The sequence below is a fragment of the Mustela erminea genome, chromosome 1, assembly GCF_009829155.1.
Source record: "Mustela erminea isolate mMusErm1 chromosome 1, mMusErm1.Pri, whole genome shotgun sequence".
NCBI lineage: Eukaryota > Metazoa > Chordata > Mammalia > Carnivora > Mustelidae > Mustela > Mustela erminea.
Genome location: NC_045614.1, coordinates 13,116,893 through 13,134,675, shown reverse-complemented (window position 1 = coordinate 13,134,675; position 17,783 = coordinate 13,116,893). Strand labels below are relative to the sequence as shown.

General features: G+C 57.8%; 1 protein-coding gene across 2 annotated transcripts in view; it reads left to right on the top strand.

Moving 5' to 3' along the window:
- Positions 1-2,868: 2,868 nt before the first annotated feature.
- Positions 2,869-17,783, top strand: part of CHERP (calcium homeostasis endoplasmic reticulum protein) — an 18,403-nt gene continuing 3,488 nt past the window's right edge. The window contains exons 1-12 of one of the 2 annotated variants that reach the window (XM_032314643.1): positions 2,869-3,000; positions 3,310-3,483; positions 6,585-6,769; positions 7,823-7,960; positions 8,250-8,401; positions 10,001-10,145; positions 10,255-10,344; positions 11,682-11,934; positions 12,640-12,815; positions 14,661-15,096; positions 16,216-16,454; positions 17,475-17,608. In XM_032314643.1, coding sequence (XP_032170534.1) covers positions 2,976-3,000; positions 3,310-3,483; positions 6,585-6,769; positions 7,823-7,960; positions 8,250-8,401; positions 10,001-10,145; positions 10,255-10,344; positions 11,682-11,934; positions 12,640-12,815; positions 14,661-15,096; positions 16,216-16,454; positions 17,475-17,608 — 2,147 coding nt within the window. In that variant the 5' untranslated portion in view covers positions 2,869-2,975. The remainder of the gene's footprint in view (positions 3,001-3,309; positions 3,484-6,584; positions 6,770-7,822; positions 7,961-8,249; positions 8,402-10,000; positions 10,146-10,254; positions 10,345-11,681; positions 11,935-12,639; positions 12,816-14,660; positions 15,097-16,215; positions 16,455-17,474; positions 17,609-17,783) is intronic. The other variant, XM_032314637.1, reaches the window with a different exon arrangement.

The following is a 17,783-nucleotide window of genomic DNA, read 5'->3' as shown; positions in this document are numbered from 1 at the left end:
GGGTGCTGGGATCAAGTACCGCATCGGGCTCTCTGCTCAGCGGGGAGCCTGCTTCCCTCTGTCTCTCTCTGCCTGCCTCTCCATCTTCTTGTGATTTCTCTCTGTCAAATAAGTAAATAAATAAAATCTTTTAAAAAAAAATTAAAAAAAAAATGTTCAAAACATTTCCCCTTCTTACTAAATTCTCATTCTCTCTCTTGATTTTGTGTGTCTGTGTACATGATACCGTATTATTCTACTAAAGGGATATGGTGTAATTAACCAACTCCTATTGCTGCACATTTAAACACCATTTTATTCAATAACTGGGTATGCACAGTGTAGCCCATGCTTCTTGATTTGGGATAAATTCCTCACAGTATGTTTGCAGGTCAAAGCAGGTATGCATATGGCTTTAAACTTCTTTCCATTTTGCCTCCCAAACTTCAGCAAGTTCCCCCTCTTCCAGGAGAGAGCATTTTACTTGTTTCCTTAGAGTTTTGTTTCTAGCTTCCTGGAGACCATCTGTGTGACAGTCTCTACTTGTGGCATCTCTACTGCTTTCTACGGACCAGTGGGTTCTAATTTAGCCCACTGAAATGGCTCTGGGTGAGGCCACATGATACTTAAATGTTCAGTCTCAGATAAACGGTATTTTAAACATTAAGAAACGAATATATGATGGGGCACCTGGGTGGCTCAGTGGTTTAAGCCTCTGCCTTTGGCTCAGGTCACGATCTCAGAGTCCTGGGATCAAGGCCTGCATTGGGCTCTTTGCTTGGCAGAGAGCCTGCTTCCCCCTCTCTCTGCCTGCCTACTTGTGATCGCTCTATCAAATAAATAAAAAGTCTTCAAAAAAAATGAATATATGAAAGTGGTCACAGGCCTACAATCTTTTGAAGGGACAGCTGGGAGCATCATCAGTATTAAATGTCTACATCTACACTAAGACTCTCTCTCTTTTTTTTTTTTTTTTTTAAAGATTTTATTTATTTATTTGTCAGAGAGAGAGCGAGTGAGAGCGAGCACAGGCAGACAGAGTGGAAGGCAGAGTCAGAGGGAGAAGCAGGCTCCCTGCGGAGCAAGGAGCCCGATGTGGGACTCGATCCCAGGACGCTGGGATCATGACCTGAGCCGAAGGCAGCTGCTTAACCAACTGAGCCACCCAGGCGTCCCTACACTAAGACTCTCTTAACAGCAGCCTAAAAATGGGACCAACCCAGAGACTCCACAGAATCTGGCTTCGATGAATTAACTTACTGTACAATCACACTACAGTGTCCCTGCAGTCATTAAAAATGACCATACAGATTCATTAACCTGTTTTGGCTCACAGATCCTGTTAAGAATCTGAAAAATGCTGTGTATCTTTAACTCATGAAAATACATATAGGTACAACAATGTGCTATCTCTGAATTCCACCCAAGGCAGAACACAAATTAAAATCCCGATATAGATCTTCACTGGCAAGGAAAAATAACCACACCATCCAGATACTGAGCTTTGTACTAAACAGACTAAGCCACATGCTCCCTTTGCCTGCAGTATTCCTGTAGCTGGCTCCTGATTAGGATCTCCCCACAACCTCACTTCCCAGGGGCAAACCACACCTTTGCAGTGACGTATTTGTTTACTGATTTACAGGTCTCCATCCCCACTGGACTACAGGCTCAGGAGAGCAGAGTTCAGGCCCGACTCCATTACAAGACACATCCAGCTTGCTTTTCTATCAAACACGAAAAATCTTCACTAGTGAACATCTGCAATCATTTAATGACAAGGAAAGACCAACTCTGAACCGCAAAAAAAGGCATTCCATTCCTCTCCTCAGTAGACCTGTATTTTAGAAAAACTATTTATTAGATTCTGAATGCCACCAACTAAAGTAATATGGATATTTTTCTCTTTGGCTATGAAGTACCTACATGATATAATCAATTTTGCCTCTTGGCCCACATGGCTTAAATATTTGCTATCTGGGCCTTTATAGAGTAAGTTTGTCGATTCCTGGCCTAAAGCATTACCTTGCATAGAGAAGGCAATCCATAAGCGTCTTATGGCCAAAAAAGGAAAAAAAAAATGTTTCTGAAATACATGGACATTTATTTGCATAGGAAAAATAGGGAGGTAGAAAAAATAGGGAGGTATAGCCAACCACGTGTTAGCAATGGCAATCTCTAGAAGGTCAGATTACGGGGACGTCCGCAGTCTACGCCCGCTAACATTTACTGCTGCTTGTCATCGTTCTTTCCCCACCTCGAGCACACGTTCACGTCGTCATCATTTGAGACGCAATCCGACTGCATCTTTGAGGAAAGCGCCGTGTCCTCTGGGCGCGCAATTTGGAAGGCCGGGCGCCCGCAGGTCGTGGCCGGCGGGGGTGGGGGTGGGGTCCCCCTGCTGCAAAGTCTTTCTTACCAAAGCGCTGGGTCGAGGGAAAGACACAGAGCGGGAGGATCTTGGGAACCTCAATAAGCCCAGTCCCATCCCCTCCCAAGCCCATCACCTCCTAGTTCTACGCCCCGGCGTCGCGGCCCGGGACCCTCCCGGACGCACCTCACCTCGTAGTCTTCTCACCGCAGCCCCGCGGGAAGGAACTCCCCAGAGCCCTGGCCCAGCGGAAAACGCGGCCTGCCAAGCCCGCCGGCTGCGACGCGAGCCGGGGAAGACGCCGGCGCCGTGGCTAACGGTAGTCTGCGCCGTTCCAGCCGTTCCGGGGCGTAGCGCGACAGCGGCTCAACCCGCGCAAGCGCGGGAAAGCCCCTGCGCGTGCGTATTGCCAGCCCCTACCGCGCGCTCGGCCACGCGCGGCTTCTTCCCGCCCGCCTTCTGCCCTCACTTCCGCGGTTTCCCGGCGACGGCCGTAAGTGAAGGGCGGAAGCAGCCCGCGAGACGAGCCGTAAACGGCTCCCTCGCGCCACTTCCGGCCGGCTTCCGCAGACGGGGCTGGTGGGCGATCGTGAGGCGCCGGAGGACGTTCCCTGCGGCCGGAGCCATGGAGATGCCTCTGCCGCCCGACGGTGAGGCCCACCCTGGGCTCGGGGACCGTTTCTTTCTCCCTGGAATCCCTTCTCGGTCCGCCCCGCCTTCCGGGGTTTCCGGGCCTAGGAGGGGGCGGGGCTCGGCCTCCCGGGTTCGCCTGCGGCCTCTCCCGCGGGTCCCCGCATCCCCGGCGCGTGTGTGGCCTCTATCGGGACCCGTACAAGGGCGGCCTCTCCGGAGCCCAGCCCTAGGGACCCCGGCCCGGCGGACGGGGGCTGCGACGCCAGGGCCCCCGGATTTGGGCGGTCCTCGCTGACGCCCCGCGTGGCCTTTTCTCCGTCCTCCAGACCAGGAGCTTCGAAATGTCATCGACAAGCTGGCCCAGTTCGTGGCTCGCAACGGGCCCGAGTTTGAGAAGATGACGATGGAGAAGCAAAAGGACAACCCGAAATTCTCGTTTCTGTTCGGAGGCGAGTTCTACAGTTACTACAAGTGCAAGCTGGCGCTGGAGCAGCAGCAGCGTGAGTTCTCTCCAGCTCTCAGGCCGTCCCTTCCAGCGATTCCCTTCTCTGACTCCAGTTCGGGCTCCGCCACAAACCGCCTTCCTGTGGGCCGCATGCTCTGTCTCTGAAAATGGGGCAGCTGCGCCTTCATGATCCCTTCCCCTGTTCCCAGGGCCCTGCACCGAGCGGCTTCTGGGTCCGAGTGTAATGGAGAACGAGGTTATCGATTCTTTTAGGCTCCGGATCAGGGATTTCTCTGTTGTTCTTGCAGATGTGATGACTTAAGTTAGCAGAAGTAGAGTGGCTGTTTTAGTGTTTTTCCAGGGTAGAAGTGAGAGAAGCTGGACCGGGACCCTCCTGGCAGGCACGGTCCAGGACCCTTTGTGAGCTCTGTGGGTCTAGCAAGATTTTTGTGCATTTCAGGTGTTTGCAGTCCAGATCCAAAAGACTTGTTTGAGTTTTAGTTTTTGGGAGATATTTGTCGGTGTTCACTGGGGCTGGGTATCAGGATTCCAGCCCTGCCCTCAGAAGAGTTTAAGATGGGTTTAAGAATCACAGCTGGCTTTTAAATGATAGATAGTCACCTGGGGGTAGGGTCCCTGAGGGCAGAGCCCACCTCTGTCTTGTTCCGTGTCACACTTCTAGATGCATTGTTTGAATGAATGAGGTTGAGGCTGCCAAGTAGTTGGGCATTGACTACAGGCTCCCTGAGGCCAACCAGATCTTGTTTGGGTCTTGTGCCCTGGTACGTGGTACTTAGTAGGTGTTCAATAAAAAGCTTGTGAGAAACAGCAAAGGTGCAGTGGCTTGAGTAAATACAATGTGTTTAGAGAACGGTAAGAGAGACCATGAGAGGCCCAGCACTGCTGGAGCATGGAATGTATATAAAGGAGGGAAGGGTTTGATCTGGAGTGGTAAATGCCAGGAAGAAGGTTTGGGTTTTCTCCTGCAGTCTAGGGGTTCATCTGGTGCCCAGTTAGGTTTGAGTGGGGGTAGGGGTGATTTGCCTAAAACCGTAGGCAAATTGTTGTGTTACAAAAACATGTTTTTGGAGCAGCCATTCCTTGGCCCCAGCATATCACTTTGGAAACTGCTGCTATAGGCGGCGAAAAGCTACAAGAGAGTTTGAAAGAAGGGAGAGGTGGGTCAGGTGTGTGTGGCCAGTGTGGCCTCTACTGTGGCCAGGCTGGAGGGGCCATGAGTGGAGGCTGCAGACTAGTGAGGTTAGTTGATGGTAAGGTCTGAATTCGGTCAGCAGGTTGAGTCAGATTGGGCATGGGAGCAAGTGGGGTTAAGGGGTAGAGTTCACGAACTGGGACACCATTTGGATATTGACGAGGGTGGCATAACCAGGCAGAGGACAGTGCTTTGATTCATGTGACTGTGAGGGGAGCCCACTCCCTCCCTGGAGGGTCAGAAATCAGAAGCCACTTGGGACTTGGTAATGTAATGGGGGGGAAGGATAGGGTGTTTCTAACAGGAAGATGGGAGTTCAAGAAATGCCTTCTGCAGGCAGCAGCATTTCAGCTGAGATTAGAGGATGTTTGACAGTTAGCCAGCTGGAAACAAAGAAAAGTTCACAGAGGGAAGAGCCTTGGGAGGGGCTGGGAGTGGAGGGGGCAGTAGCTCAGAGTGGGTAAAGCCCAGGGAAACGGGGATGCTTGGAATGGGCAGAGGCCAGGATGCAGAGGAGGGGAGGGCTGGCTGGCCAGGGACTTAGGGATTCTCTCCGAAGCTTCTGGGGAGGTCTTGGAGGATTTCAGGTCTGTGTTGCAGAGCAGGCTTAGCCATGGTGTAGCTGGCCCTCCACCTTGGTAGTTTGAGGAGTGAGCCCCAAGGCTCTCCTAGAAGGGCGCTTTACAAAGTCTGCTGAAGGCCTAGTTTTTTATTTTTTGTTTTGTAAAACTTCCAATCTGTTGTGGAAAGTACACTTTTGCAAAATACAATAAAACATGATCTGTGAAACGTCACGTTGCTATGAAGGTGCCAGGAGGCTCCCTTGGCATTTCTAGACTCGTCCGGTTCAGGTTCCACCCGGGGCTGGTGAACAGCAGCTCTCCGGCCGTGCTGTGGAGAAGTACACGGGGCAGGAGGCGACCCAGGGAGATCAGTTCCAACGGTAATGCAAGTGACAGCAGAGTCAGCGGTGATGGCAGGGACACGGGCTGGTGTCATCTAGGAGCATGCCTTTACCACCCAGGGTGGCTTGTTAGTGCGGGATGAGGGAGAAAGATATGCCGGGACCTTCTGGGCTTCGGTTAAGGGCATAGCTGTGCCGGCCACGGAGGCCGGGAGGGGCCCGGGGGAGGTGGAGCACAGAGCAAGAGGACACGCGGGCCTGTTTGAGGTTCCTTTGGAAAGTCCTTGATCAGATCATCGTGCGAGGATTCCAGGACGGAGAAGGTAGAGGAAGGAGCCATGGCTCGCAGCTCCTGTGTCCCACTACCCTGTGGACTGGCCCAGAGGAGCGGGCAGAACCAAGCACCCCTGCATTCAGGGGTCCGACGGAGGAAGACACAGGGGCCTGGGGGTGGCCACACAGGGCCATGTGAGACAAGGACCTGAGACAGGGCGGAGTGGCTGAGGAACAATGTCCGTGGCTGCCCTGGGGTGGGGGGTGCGCAGCCAGACTGCTGGGGGGCGACAGAAACGGGAGCGAAGAATTGAAGATGAGTCTCAGTGGTAAGATCGGTGGCAGAGGGACGTGGGGCAAAGGTGTTTTTAAAGACGGGAGCTGCTCAGGAGGTGGCGGGGTTGGGACTCGAGAGATCCCCTTGGGGAGGGCTGTTTGTCTACCAGCAGCCATGACCTGGGTTCAGCAGAGGCAGGGGCCTGGGTGAAGGGTCTAGGGGGATGTGTGCGGTCGCAGCTGGAAGGCCGGTGGGCCAGGCCAGATGGTGGGTGGGAAAGGGGGCAAGGTGACGTCACACTGGAAAGTGTCCAGGGCTAGGACCCTGTCAGTGGGGGGCAGGGCAGGAGGGGCCGGGCACAGAGTGAGGGGTCTGCAGCACCGCGCAGGGGTTCTTGTGGGTGGGAGTCTAGGCAGGGGTTGGAGCTGGCAGAGCGGCAGCCGAGGGATTGCCTTCTCATGGGGGCCACCTTTCCTCCTCTCCCACCAGTCATCTGCAAGCAGCAGGCCCCAGAGTTGGAGCCAGCCGCGGCCCTGCCCCCCCTGCCCCAGCCCCCGCTGGCCCCGGCAGCGCCCATCCCGCCAGCCCAGGGAGCCCCATCCATGGACGAGCTCATCCAGCAGAGCCAGTGGAACCTGCAGCAGCAGGAGCAGCACCTGTTAGCCCTCCGACAGGTACGGGGCCTGCTCCTCCCCACCCCCTCACCGCCTCCCCTCTGGCCCAAGCTACGTGCCAGGAACTCAGCCTGTGCCTCTAGGTTTGCATAGCAGCAGGCAGAAGAATGCTTCACCACACACGGGCTGTGTCTCCCCGGGGCTGCCACCACCTGTGGTGTTTTAGCTCAACCCCTGACACCGGACAAACTGTTGCTGCTTCTTGTGGGTGAAATGATTCCACAAGCTCTCTGCTCAGACACCCTTTGTGCGGGACGGACGCCCACAGGTGGGGCCACGTTAGGAACCGTGAAGTAACTGTGCAGGCCAGGTGGCCTCTAGTGCCCTTGGCTCCAGCTCCTGCTCACTAAGTCACCCCAGGCTGTTGTAGGGAAGGACCCTTTTGTCCTGGTTAGTCATCATCTGATTTTTTGGCCGAAGTACAATAGGATGAAATGTTTGAAAAACAAGACAAGTAAGAAACAAGAGCTCTGAAGCACTAGCCCCGCTTTTATTACTGGATGCAAGATGTAAAGTTACCATCATTCTGCTGAAAACAATTCTAGAATGTTCCCCCTTAGTTTCCACACAGTGCTTGTCAGGGATTGGGGGGCCTGACTGCCCAAGCCCGCAGCAGCTCTGGGCCTCAGCCCCTTCCCAGTTTGCGGATCTAGTCGGTGAGGCCCCGCGTCCCAATTTAATTCCCATTTCCCTGACTGCCTGTGTGGTTGCTCACCTTTCCCTGGACTGGCGACCGTTTGGACATCTTCTCAGTGTTGCCTGTCCACCCCGTCCCTCCGTTTTCTTTCTGTTTTGTTGATTTGCTGAGGTTCCTTGTTCCTTGGGGTGTTCGTTCTTCCATCTGTCACCTCGGGGCGGACATCGTCTCCTGCTGTGGCCTGGTTTGTTTTGTCCTGTGTCTGCTGCGGTAATGGCTGTGACCATGACTGCCCCAGGAGCCTGTCTCGGGGTTTGAGTGTGACATCCTGGCACCGGGACTAGGGCCCCGAGAAGCCGGGCTCTCCCTGGGCCGAGGTCCTCCTCACGCAGTCTCCATCCTGCTCGGCTTCCTAGGAGCAGGTGACCGCGGCTGTGGCCCATGCCGTAGAGCAGCAGATGCAGAAGCTCCTGGAGGAGACCCAGCTGGACATGAATGAGTTTGACAACCTGCTGCAACCTATCATCGACACCTGCACCAAAGATGCCATCTCGGTGAGGGCAGGTGGCAGGGGGGTGCTTCCAGAACAGGTGCTCCCGATGAGGGGGACGCTCCCAGGCTGGGCTGCTCCAGAGGAGGCCTGTCTCTCCCTAGCCTTCCTCTTGAGCACGGGGTGGGGTGGGGAGAGGGGGCGAGACAGCCTGTGTGTGCTGCTCCCGGGCGGAAGGCAGGTGGCAGCTCAGCGTGCCCCTGAGCCCTGGGACGCCGTGCCCCCGGGCTATGCCCTCGCGCCCCCGTGCCCCTGCATGCGCCCTGACTCAACCGCCAGCCTGGCTCTTGCAGGCTGGGAAGAACTGGATGTTCAGCAATGCCAAGTCCCCGCCGCACTGTGAGCTGATGGCGGGCCACCTCCGGAACCGCATCACGGCCGACGGGGCGCACTTCGAGCTGCGGCTGCACCTCATCTACCTGATCAACGACGTCCTGCACCACTGGTAAGGGCCCCGCTGGACTGCGCCTCTCCACTCGCGCCTGCCGGCCCTCCGCGGGGCTGCACTCGTAGCCTGGCCTGCCGGGGTCTGGGGGGGGTGGGTAACTTGTCCAGAGACCCCAGAGGAGGGTTGGTCTGAGCCATGAGCTCACCATCGGAGGACACCCCGCGCCCCTACATCTTGGCCTCGTCACAGGCCACTGTCCCTTCCTCGCTGTCCTCGGGGAAGCATCTGGGTGTCTTTCCATGTCCGTCTCTCTCCAGCGCCAGCTTCTCTGCGCGTGATCTACACACAGACACAGCCCCGTCCCCTGACTACGCTGCTGCAGGATCCCTCCCAGGGGTCCTCTCTGCTGCCCTCTCTCGCGCCCCTTCCCCCAGCCCTCCCGAGGCCAGGCCGGTGTTTGCAGCGTCTGCTACCCTGATGCTAGAGGGTCACTTGACAGACCCCGACAACTGGGCCAGAGCAGGCCCGGGGAGGGGACCGGTGGAAGCACACGTTGGTGGCGAGACCAGTCCTTAGCCGTCCAGACTGGCTGCCAAGTTTGGCTTTGAGCTTGGCCTGGCCGAAGGGGACGGTTCCCGTGAGAGCAGCAGAAATGGATTCTGCCTCTCCCCGACCCTTCCCCAGTCTTGCCCCATCGCCTGCTGCGTTCGTGCAGCCTGGGTCCCTGCCCCTCCACTCCCTGTTTCCTGGGCCACACAGGTGGCTCTGTTGCCACTTGGCTACTCCCTGCCTCGTCACTCCTTTATTCCTTTGCTGTTGGGAGACCGGCAGCTGCTCAGAACCTTCTTTGCTCTTCTGCTTCCACCAGCCGCTGTGCTGACCAGGGCAGCTCTGCAGAGACACAGCCCATGGCTGGCGGTCGTCCTGCCGGGCTCCTCTTGAGTTGTGCTCTGTCTAGGAGCCCCGTGCGCTCACCCTGTCCTCCCCTCCCCTCTCTTCCCATTCCCGCCCCTCCCCTCCTCTTCCCATTCCCGCCCCTCCCCTCCTCTTCCCATTCCCGCCCCTCCCCTCCTCTTCCCTGCCCTCCCCATCCCCAGCTGACTCTGAGCACCTCCGGTGAGCTTGGTGATGGGAGGGCTTCTGGCTGCTCGCCTCCTGCCCTGCTTCCTCCTCTAGGAGACACCACATGTGCCATCAGCCTCTGCCGCCCTCCATGCCCATTCACATGTGCAGCACCCCGGGAGGATGGGAGGGCAGGCTGCCTCATGTCCCTAGATGCCTGGCCTGTCTGGCACCCTCCCTCTGGTTCCTAGAAGTGGGGCTCAAGCTGAGGTCTTGTGCGTAGGGGGTGACAGGGCTGAGTGAGGCCGTGTGGACAGCTGGGGCTCCTACGGGTCTTGGGTCTGTGGGTCCGTGTGTCCTTGTGCCACCCCTGGAGGGAGGCTTATTTTACTGATCAGGAGACCAAGGTGACAGGCTCTTCTTTTCCTCCTTCCACTGCTGTCCGTCTGTCCCTTGGGCCCAGTTGCCAGCACAGGTCTTAGAGGGAGCCCAGCCCTTGTCCCAGCTGGGTTGGGGGCCCACGTCCCAAGAAGGCAGAGGGTGCTGTGGCTGGAGCCGCAATGGTAACGGGCGCGTGGCCGGGTCCCGCCCCAGGGCCCTGACGCGCGGAAGGTCTCTCCCTCACAGCCAGCGCAAGCAGGCCAGGGAGCTGCTGGCCGCCCTGCAGAAAGTCGTGGTGCCCATCTACTGCACCAGCTTCTTGGCCGTGGAGGAAGACAAGCAGCAGAAGATCGCCCGGGTATGTGGGGCAGCTGGGAGAGGCGGGAGGCAGGGGGCGGAGAGGGACAGGGTGGTGGAGATGCTAGGTTTCCTGCTGACGCAGCCTCTCCCTCCTCCCCTGCATCCAGCTCCTGCAGCTCTGGGAGAAGAATGGCTATTTTGACGACTCCATCATCCAACAGCTACAGAGCCCGGCCCTGGGGCTCGGCCAGTACCAGGTGGGTGCCCTCCCCACCCTCACAGCGCTCTGGCTGCCACCGCAGCATGTTCCCAGAAGTCATGTGGCCCCCAGCTCCCTCCTGGGGAACTGGCGATTTCAAAGGCCAGGTACACTTTCCAAACGGGGCTCCCGCCTGTGTCTCTGGAATGGTGGTGAGCAGCAGCCTCTGGAGAACCCCGTCCCGTCCACTGTGACCACTGAGACCCTCCCAGGTGAGCCCGCCTGACATTTCCTGGTGCCCTTGTGGCCAGCTTGCCCTGTCCACCAGGCACGGCTCCTGGTGTTGTCTTTGGCTTGTCGGCTTTGGTCCTCAGGGCCAGCTTCTGCATGTCGGAAGCATAAGCAAGCCTCGGTGTCGTCTGGGCTGCCGTGGTCTGATTATGTAGGCAGCGTTCCCTGTGTGTATGTCTCTCTTCTCACCGGGGAGGCGTCTGCTCAGAGGATGGGGTGGGGGTTGCACAAGGCGGGCAGGGAGGGCTGCCCAGGTCTCCTTGGCCACCTCTGCTGTGACGCCGGCATCACAGCCCTATCCGCAGCTGCTAGAAGAAAAGGCAGAGCTCACGCCCCCTTTTCTCAGGTGGAAAGCTGTCGTTGTTCTGAAAGGATCTGGTTGAATTTCAGAAGCTGTGTTGGCTGCGTCCTCTATGATGGTCTTGAGGGCCACCCCGCTGCTGGGCAGCTTTCATACTCAGCCCAGTGAGGAACGCGGGTGTCATGCTTTTAAAATTTCTCCCACTTGTTAAGTAAAGCAGCAGACTTACTGCACCTTGTCACAGTGACGTGAACTGCTTTGTTTCTCCTGATTTTCTTCTTTCACTGCAGCTCACATTTACTCAGCTGCCCTGGTCCGTTTCCCTGTTACCTCACCAAGTTCTCCCCCGAAATTCTTGGAGGATAGGTCCTGTTGCTCTGTTTTATAGCTGAGGAAGTCGAGGCTCAGCAGGGTTGTGACTTCCTCAAAGCTGGGCAGCGAGTGAGCAGCACAGCCCGTGACAGCGGGCTGGAACGCTCGTCCAGGTCGTGTCTGTAACGGTTGTGCGAGAGGACAGGGTGTGGCTCTTCTTGCCCCTTCCTGGGATCAGTGAATCACGGACTTCGCTGCAGCCAGCATCCTTGTCACCAGTTTGGGGCTAGACTTAGATGATCTGTGCTTGTCGGGACTGCATTTTTCGTTTTACGGGACCATCCCCTTCCTGCCTGCCCGCCCGAGGGACTGCCTTGAATTCCTCCGGCTTTCCAGGGCTGGTCCCGAGTGGCTCCGGAAGGGCTGGGACTCGGCAGCAGGCTCCGAGGCGTCTGTCCTGAGTGTCGGCCACTCTCCTCTCTCTCTGCCAGGCGACACTTATCAATGAGTATTCCTCGGTGGTCCAGCCAGTGCAGCTCGCCTTCCAGCAGCAGATCCAGACCCTCAAGACGCAGCACGAGGAGTTTGTCAACAGCCTGGCCCAGCAGCAGCAGCAGCAGCAGCAACAGCAACAGCAGATTCAGATGCCGCAAATGGAGGCCGAGGTCAAGGCCACCCCGCCGCCGCCCGCCCCGCCGCCGGCCCCCACGCCCGCCCCTACCATCCCACCAACCACCCAACCTGGTACGGAGCTCCCTGGGGGGGCCGCTCCTAGAAAGCAGCCTTCTCCCCCAGAGAAGGGCTCTGGTTCTGGGATCTGTTTCCAAATGCCAGGCCTGGGGGGTTCATAGGCAGATGCCCCCAAACCTTACCACTCAGGTGATTACTCCCAGGGAACAGGGGAAAAGCTGCCCAAATCAGTTTCTGAGACCAGGCTTTTACACCGGATGGGCAAAGAGAAGGAATTACGGATATCAGGCATCATCCCTTCCAAACAAAGATGCAGAAATACTTCCCGTCTGAAATCTAACCAAGTATTAAAAAAATAAAATAATGATGCGGTAATAGGCTTTCCCCCAGGCATGTGTAAGGATGGTTTAGCACTTAGAAGTTTCATCAGACAACAGATGAGGTGGGAAACGATCTTTCAAGTGGTTGAAGAAGAGATTTTTAATAAAATTCAGTGATGAAAATTTTGGAGCAAACTAGGTACAGAATAAGTTAAGGTATTTATCTGAAAGCTCTCAAAGGGGTGTGCCCCGGGTGAGGGCAGCCTCCCCGCCTCTCTCCGCCTTCCTGGAGGCCATCGGTTTCGGGCAGCTTCACGCAGCCAGGATTTCCCAAGAGGTAAAGGCCCAGCCTGAGTTGGTCCCGGGTGTTACTGAACATGGTTTCAGGAGGCGCCCGCTGACCATTGCCACCACCAACCAACTCCTTGTCTGGCTCTAGATGACAGCAAGCCTCCCATCCAAATGCCCGGCTCCTCCGACTATGACGCCTCAGGAGGAGTCCAGGATCCTGCCGCAGCCGGCCCCCGGGGTCCAGGGCCCCACGACCAGATCCCGCCCAACAAACCCCCGTGGTTTGACCAGCCTCATCCCGTCGCTCCTTGGGGCCAACAGCAGGTATTTTCCTAGACTTGTGGTAGGGGTGGGCAGGCGGTCCCCTGTGCAGGTCCGGGGGCTGGGCTGGGCTGGGCTGGCTTGCTGGGGAAACAGGTTCTGCAGTGGCTGGGTGGGGGTGCGGGGGAGGACAGTCTGGGCCTCACACCCATGCCATGCCAACATCCGGGCCTCTTAGGAGCAGTGAGTGGTCCCTGTGTTCCTGTGAGGGCTGGGCAGTTTCGAATGGTCCATTACAGCAGGGTGAGCGGGGTTCTGTCCCTTCTCTAATTCAGCCAGCATGGCGCCAACATTCTGTCTTCCTGGAAAGAACACTACTCACGTAAGGAAAGGGAAGGTCAGACGTGTAGGACTGGCAGTGTTTTCTGGGGCAGAGGTGCTGGTCACTCCCTCTGGTTCTTTGAGCTCAGAAACTTCTAGGCCAGGGCAGGGGTCATCTTATCCAGTGTAGCATGACTGGAAAACCCCAGAAACATCCACTTGCTCTCTGGCCACTGGATCTGATCTCATGGAGCCTTTGGGTGCAGCCCTGGCCTCTCCTGGACATCCACCTTCCCCTTGACAGGACCCAGTGATTGCGGCCCTGCTAGGTGACTCTGTGGTGAGGACGGGAGGGAAACGGCTCTAGACTGATAAGAGGGGCTTGTGGCTTTGAGTTACCTGTTGCACCTGTGCCCCCCCCCCGCCCCAGAACCTGAGGTTTAGGAGAATAGATTTAATTTCACAGAAGATTGGGCCTCCCCGTAAAGACAGCTCCCACTTATGAGCGCCCAGTGATATCACGCATCTTATGGGTACCCTCTGATGGTACACCATCGTGTAGGTGTCTCAGGGTCACTTCTGGGGACTGGTAGGTTGGGCTTAGGACAACAAGGGTCCCCTTGCTGAGGGTCTGCTTTGGGGCACAGGTACACTTGGTCTGGCCTGCCCACGTGGGATCTTAACACATTTTGAAATAACATTTTTTAAATATTAGTTTACTGATCGATGTATTGATTTGATTTGATTTTTGGTATGTGGGGCTTGAACTCAATGGCCCCGAGATGATGATCTGAGCCGAGATCAAGAGTCGGATGTCACCGATGGAGCCACCCAGGTGCTCTGAAGTAATAACTGTATTTAGAATGTGGCTTCTAACCTCTTGAAAGACCTGAGGGTGTGGTGTGGCCCAGGGCCACCTCTGCTGGCAGTCAGCAGGGCCAAGCAGCTGTAACCCTAAAGATGGGCCCCCTGGTCATCCAGTCCTCGGTACATCCCACTGTGGCCATGAGTTTGGGGTTAAAATCCCGGTTTCAAGTCTCATAGCCGCTGGGTGAGATCTAGAGCTCATGTTGTCTCCCACTACAGAAAGACCGACCTTTCCTGAGATGGGGTTTGAGGGCAAGTAGTCACTATGGGAGCTGACCCAAAAGACTACCCAGAGCAGAGGTTAAGTGACACGGAGGGGGCTGTCATCAGGGCAGGTGTCTACCATGGGCCCCCGGGGTGCAGCTCCTCCTTGCACTCCGCAGGCCGTGGGGGATGCACCATTGCATGAGCCACCAAGGGGTACAGGAACTGGGACGCGTCTGCCGGCTTCCAGGTCAGGCTGCCAAGCTGGGAGTGTTGGCATCCCTGGCACTTGGGGCCCGCCCAGCTCCAATGCAGACATAGGAAACCCTCAGCCGAGGTGTAGGTCTGAGCCTAGGAGCGCGCACAGGCACCCCAACCGCCACTGCACGGCTGAGCAGAGGAGGCCGCACCACCTCAGGGCCGGGTCGCCTCCATGGCTGGAGAGCCACACTGCCGAGGTGTGCCCGGCGTAGGCCAGGCCTCGGGAGGGGCTCACGTCCATTCTTTGCCTTGCAGCCTCCCGAGCAGCCGCCCTACCCGCACCATCAGGGTGGGCCGCCCCACTGTCCCCCCTGGAACAACAGCCACGAGGGCATGTGGGGCGAGCAGCGTGGGGACCCCGGCTGGAATGGCCAGCGTGACGCGCCCTGGAACAGCCAGCCCGACCCCAACTGGAACAGCCAGTTTGAGGGCCCCTGGAACAGCCAGCACGAGCAGCCGCCCTGGGGCGGGGGCCAGCGTGAGCCACCCTTCCGCATGCAGCGGCCGCCGCACTTCCGAGGGCCCTTCCCGCCCCACCAGCAGCATCCGCAGTTCAACCAGCCGCCGCACCCCCACAACTTCAACCGCTTCCCGCCCCGCTTCATGCAGGACGACTTCCCCCCACGGCACCCCTTCGAGCGGCCACCCTACCCTCACCGCTTCGACTATCCCCAGGGGGACTTCCCTGCCGGTGAGTGCGAGGGTGCCCTCCGTGGGGACTGTCCGTGTCCGGGAAGCGCTTCCCTCTCCTGCTTCTTGCTTCCTGAGGCGGTGCTGGCAGCTGTTTGCGGGAACCCCCCCCCCCGCAGTGGTCACCCCCCACCCCCCCCATGGCCAGGAGGGTCCTACTTGCCATCAGTTGCAGGACCTGGGAGGTCCCCTGAGTCAGGGTGACAAGCCGGGGGTCATAGGATGGTGTAGAAGTCCCGTCTGGGCCCTCAGGCACCTGACACACTGGGCTGGCAATAGAGCTGAAGTCTCATTCAGCTCCCCTGCCCGCACACCTGGGGAGGAGGAAAGGCATGAGCCTTCTGGAAGGACAGTTGCAAGCTCCGCAGCAGACAGGCAGGCCGGGCAGGGAGTCTAGGGGCCTTCCCTGTTCCCTGTCCCGCTGTTTTTAGCAGCTTTTTTCATTGCCTTTCTTGGAAGAATCTATAGAGTTGTTGGGTTTTTTTTCTTTTCAAAAAAATTTATTTCTACTCTGTCGCCTCTTTTATTTTTGCTTTAAACTCCATTCTCAGCTACAAGTTTAGCCGAGACCAAGGAGCACATGTATTCGCCGGTCCACGCTTCCCGGGGCCGTGGTAACAAAGTGCATGTGGCAGGCGCTTCCACCAGCTCCGGGGGCTGGAAGTCAGAGACCACCGGGTCTTCTTCCCGTCATCGTGTCCTCCTCCCTCTGGGCGCATTGGTGTCCTGCCAGTTGTGTCGGATCGGGGTCCAACTGCGGGATCTCCCCTCAAGTGAATCACCTTTTAGAAATGCCCTGTCTCCAAAGACAGTGGTAGTGATCGGCCCATAATGTTGCTCCTTTAAGGTTTTGTGATTGCCCTGGTTTTCCCTTCCACCTTGGGTGGTGGTATGGGTGCAGGCCAGGTCGCCCCCAGCCCGGCTCCTCCCCAACTAGCTACACGACCCCGGGCAGCGCGAACAGGAGAGGAGGTGCTGGCAGCACTGCCCAGAAGTGGGTGGTGGGCCCTCTGTGAACGCCTCCCCCAGGCACCTGTCCCCTTGGAGATCATGGCCGCATTGTCCTCACTGCCCTGCTCACAGCTGCCCGGTAGGCCTGAAAGGAGTTTTTGTTTTGCAGAGATGGGACCCCCTCACCACCACCCCGGCCACCGCATGCCTCATCCTGGGATCAACGAGCACCCACCCTGGGGTGGGCCCCAGCACCCTGACTTCGGCCCTCCTCCCCATGGCTTCAATGGGCAGCCCCCCCACATGCGGCGACAGGGCCCTCCCCACATCAACCATGATGACCCTAGCCTGGTCCCCAACGTGCCCTACTTCGATCTGCCTGCAGGGCTGATGGCCCCCCTCGTGAAGGTAACGTCACCACGGCGAGCGCCCAGCTTCATAGCACATGCTGGTGCCGGCTTCTGGGCCTCCGTGTGACAATCTCAGACGTGGAGCCCAGTTCCCAGCAGGGGACAGACAGACACTGCTTCTCGGGGTCCCTTCCCGCTCGTTCCTATGCCCGGCAGACATGACTAGTCAGTGGGAACGTGTCCGAGCCAACGCCTCTTCCTCAGGCGAAAACGAGCAAGGCCTGTGTCCCCTCTGCTCGCTCTCCACGCGTCCCTCCCGGTGCTGCACGCTTTGCGGCCGTGAGGAGTGGGCCGGGCCGGGCACCAGGTGTGGGTCCTCTTGATCCCGGCCCTGGGAAGCTGCCTTGTTCAGGGGCTGACAGTGAAGACCTTTCTTAGAGAAGGGGTGGCCTCCGAGCTGGGCCTGCAGGGAACACAGGGAGGGGCAGCGCTGGGGGTGTGCGGGGAGCAAGGCTAGGTTGGGAGCGGCTCCGGAGATGTGCTGGCGGGGCAGGGTGCTTCCCGTGGCTCCTGAGGCCCCATGGGACTAGAAGTTGAGAGGGGCCACACGGGGGTAGCAAGGGGTGCGAGCTGAGCTGGCTTCTGGCGACGGGGTTCCCTGGATTGGGCGGAGGCTGCTGTGACCTGGGAGGGGGCCCCAGGATAGGACTTGGGAGCACAGGGCAGAAGTCTCCAGATGGCAGCATCTGGGATCCCCGTCATGTCTCAGTAAACCGAGGGGTCTTACTGTCACCTCAGCTTGGAGAGTGTGTGTCACGTCTGGAGAGAGAACTTGGTGTGTGGTGTGTGTCTGGAGAGAGAACTTGGCCCCAAAGCAGTCTTCCACCACCTCGCCTAAGAGTCAGATCATTGATGTGGCTGCGGCCTTGATGGGATTCCCCAGGAAGGGCAGTAGGAGGAGCTAGTGTCCAGGGTAACCCTGTATCCCCCGACCCTGCTCCCCCAGTCACCGCAGCACCCTGGGTGGGCATGAGGGGGGTTCTGGCAGGGCGTGTCTGAGAATTGTTTTCCTCTACAGCTGGAAGACCATGAGTACAAGCCTTTGGACCCAAAAGACATCCGCCTCCCACCCCCCATGCCGCCCAGCGAGAGGCTCTTGGCAGCCGTGGAGGCCTTTTATAGTCCCCCCTCCCATGACAGGCCCAGGAACAGGTATGGCGCTTGGGGACCAGGGATGGGGCTGGGCTGGGCTTGGGGTCCTCTGTCCCCTTCTTCTGGCCTGACTTCTGCCCAGATTGGCTTCGTGAGAAGGACTGCTAATGAGCACGCCTTCTGCCCCAGGTGGTATGAGGCCCCACTGAGGATCAGGGCAGGCTGTACAGTGCTA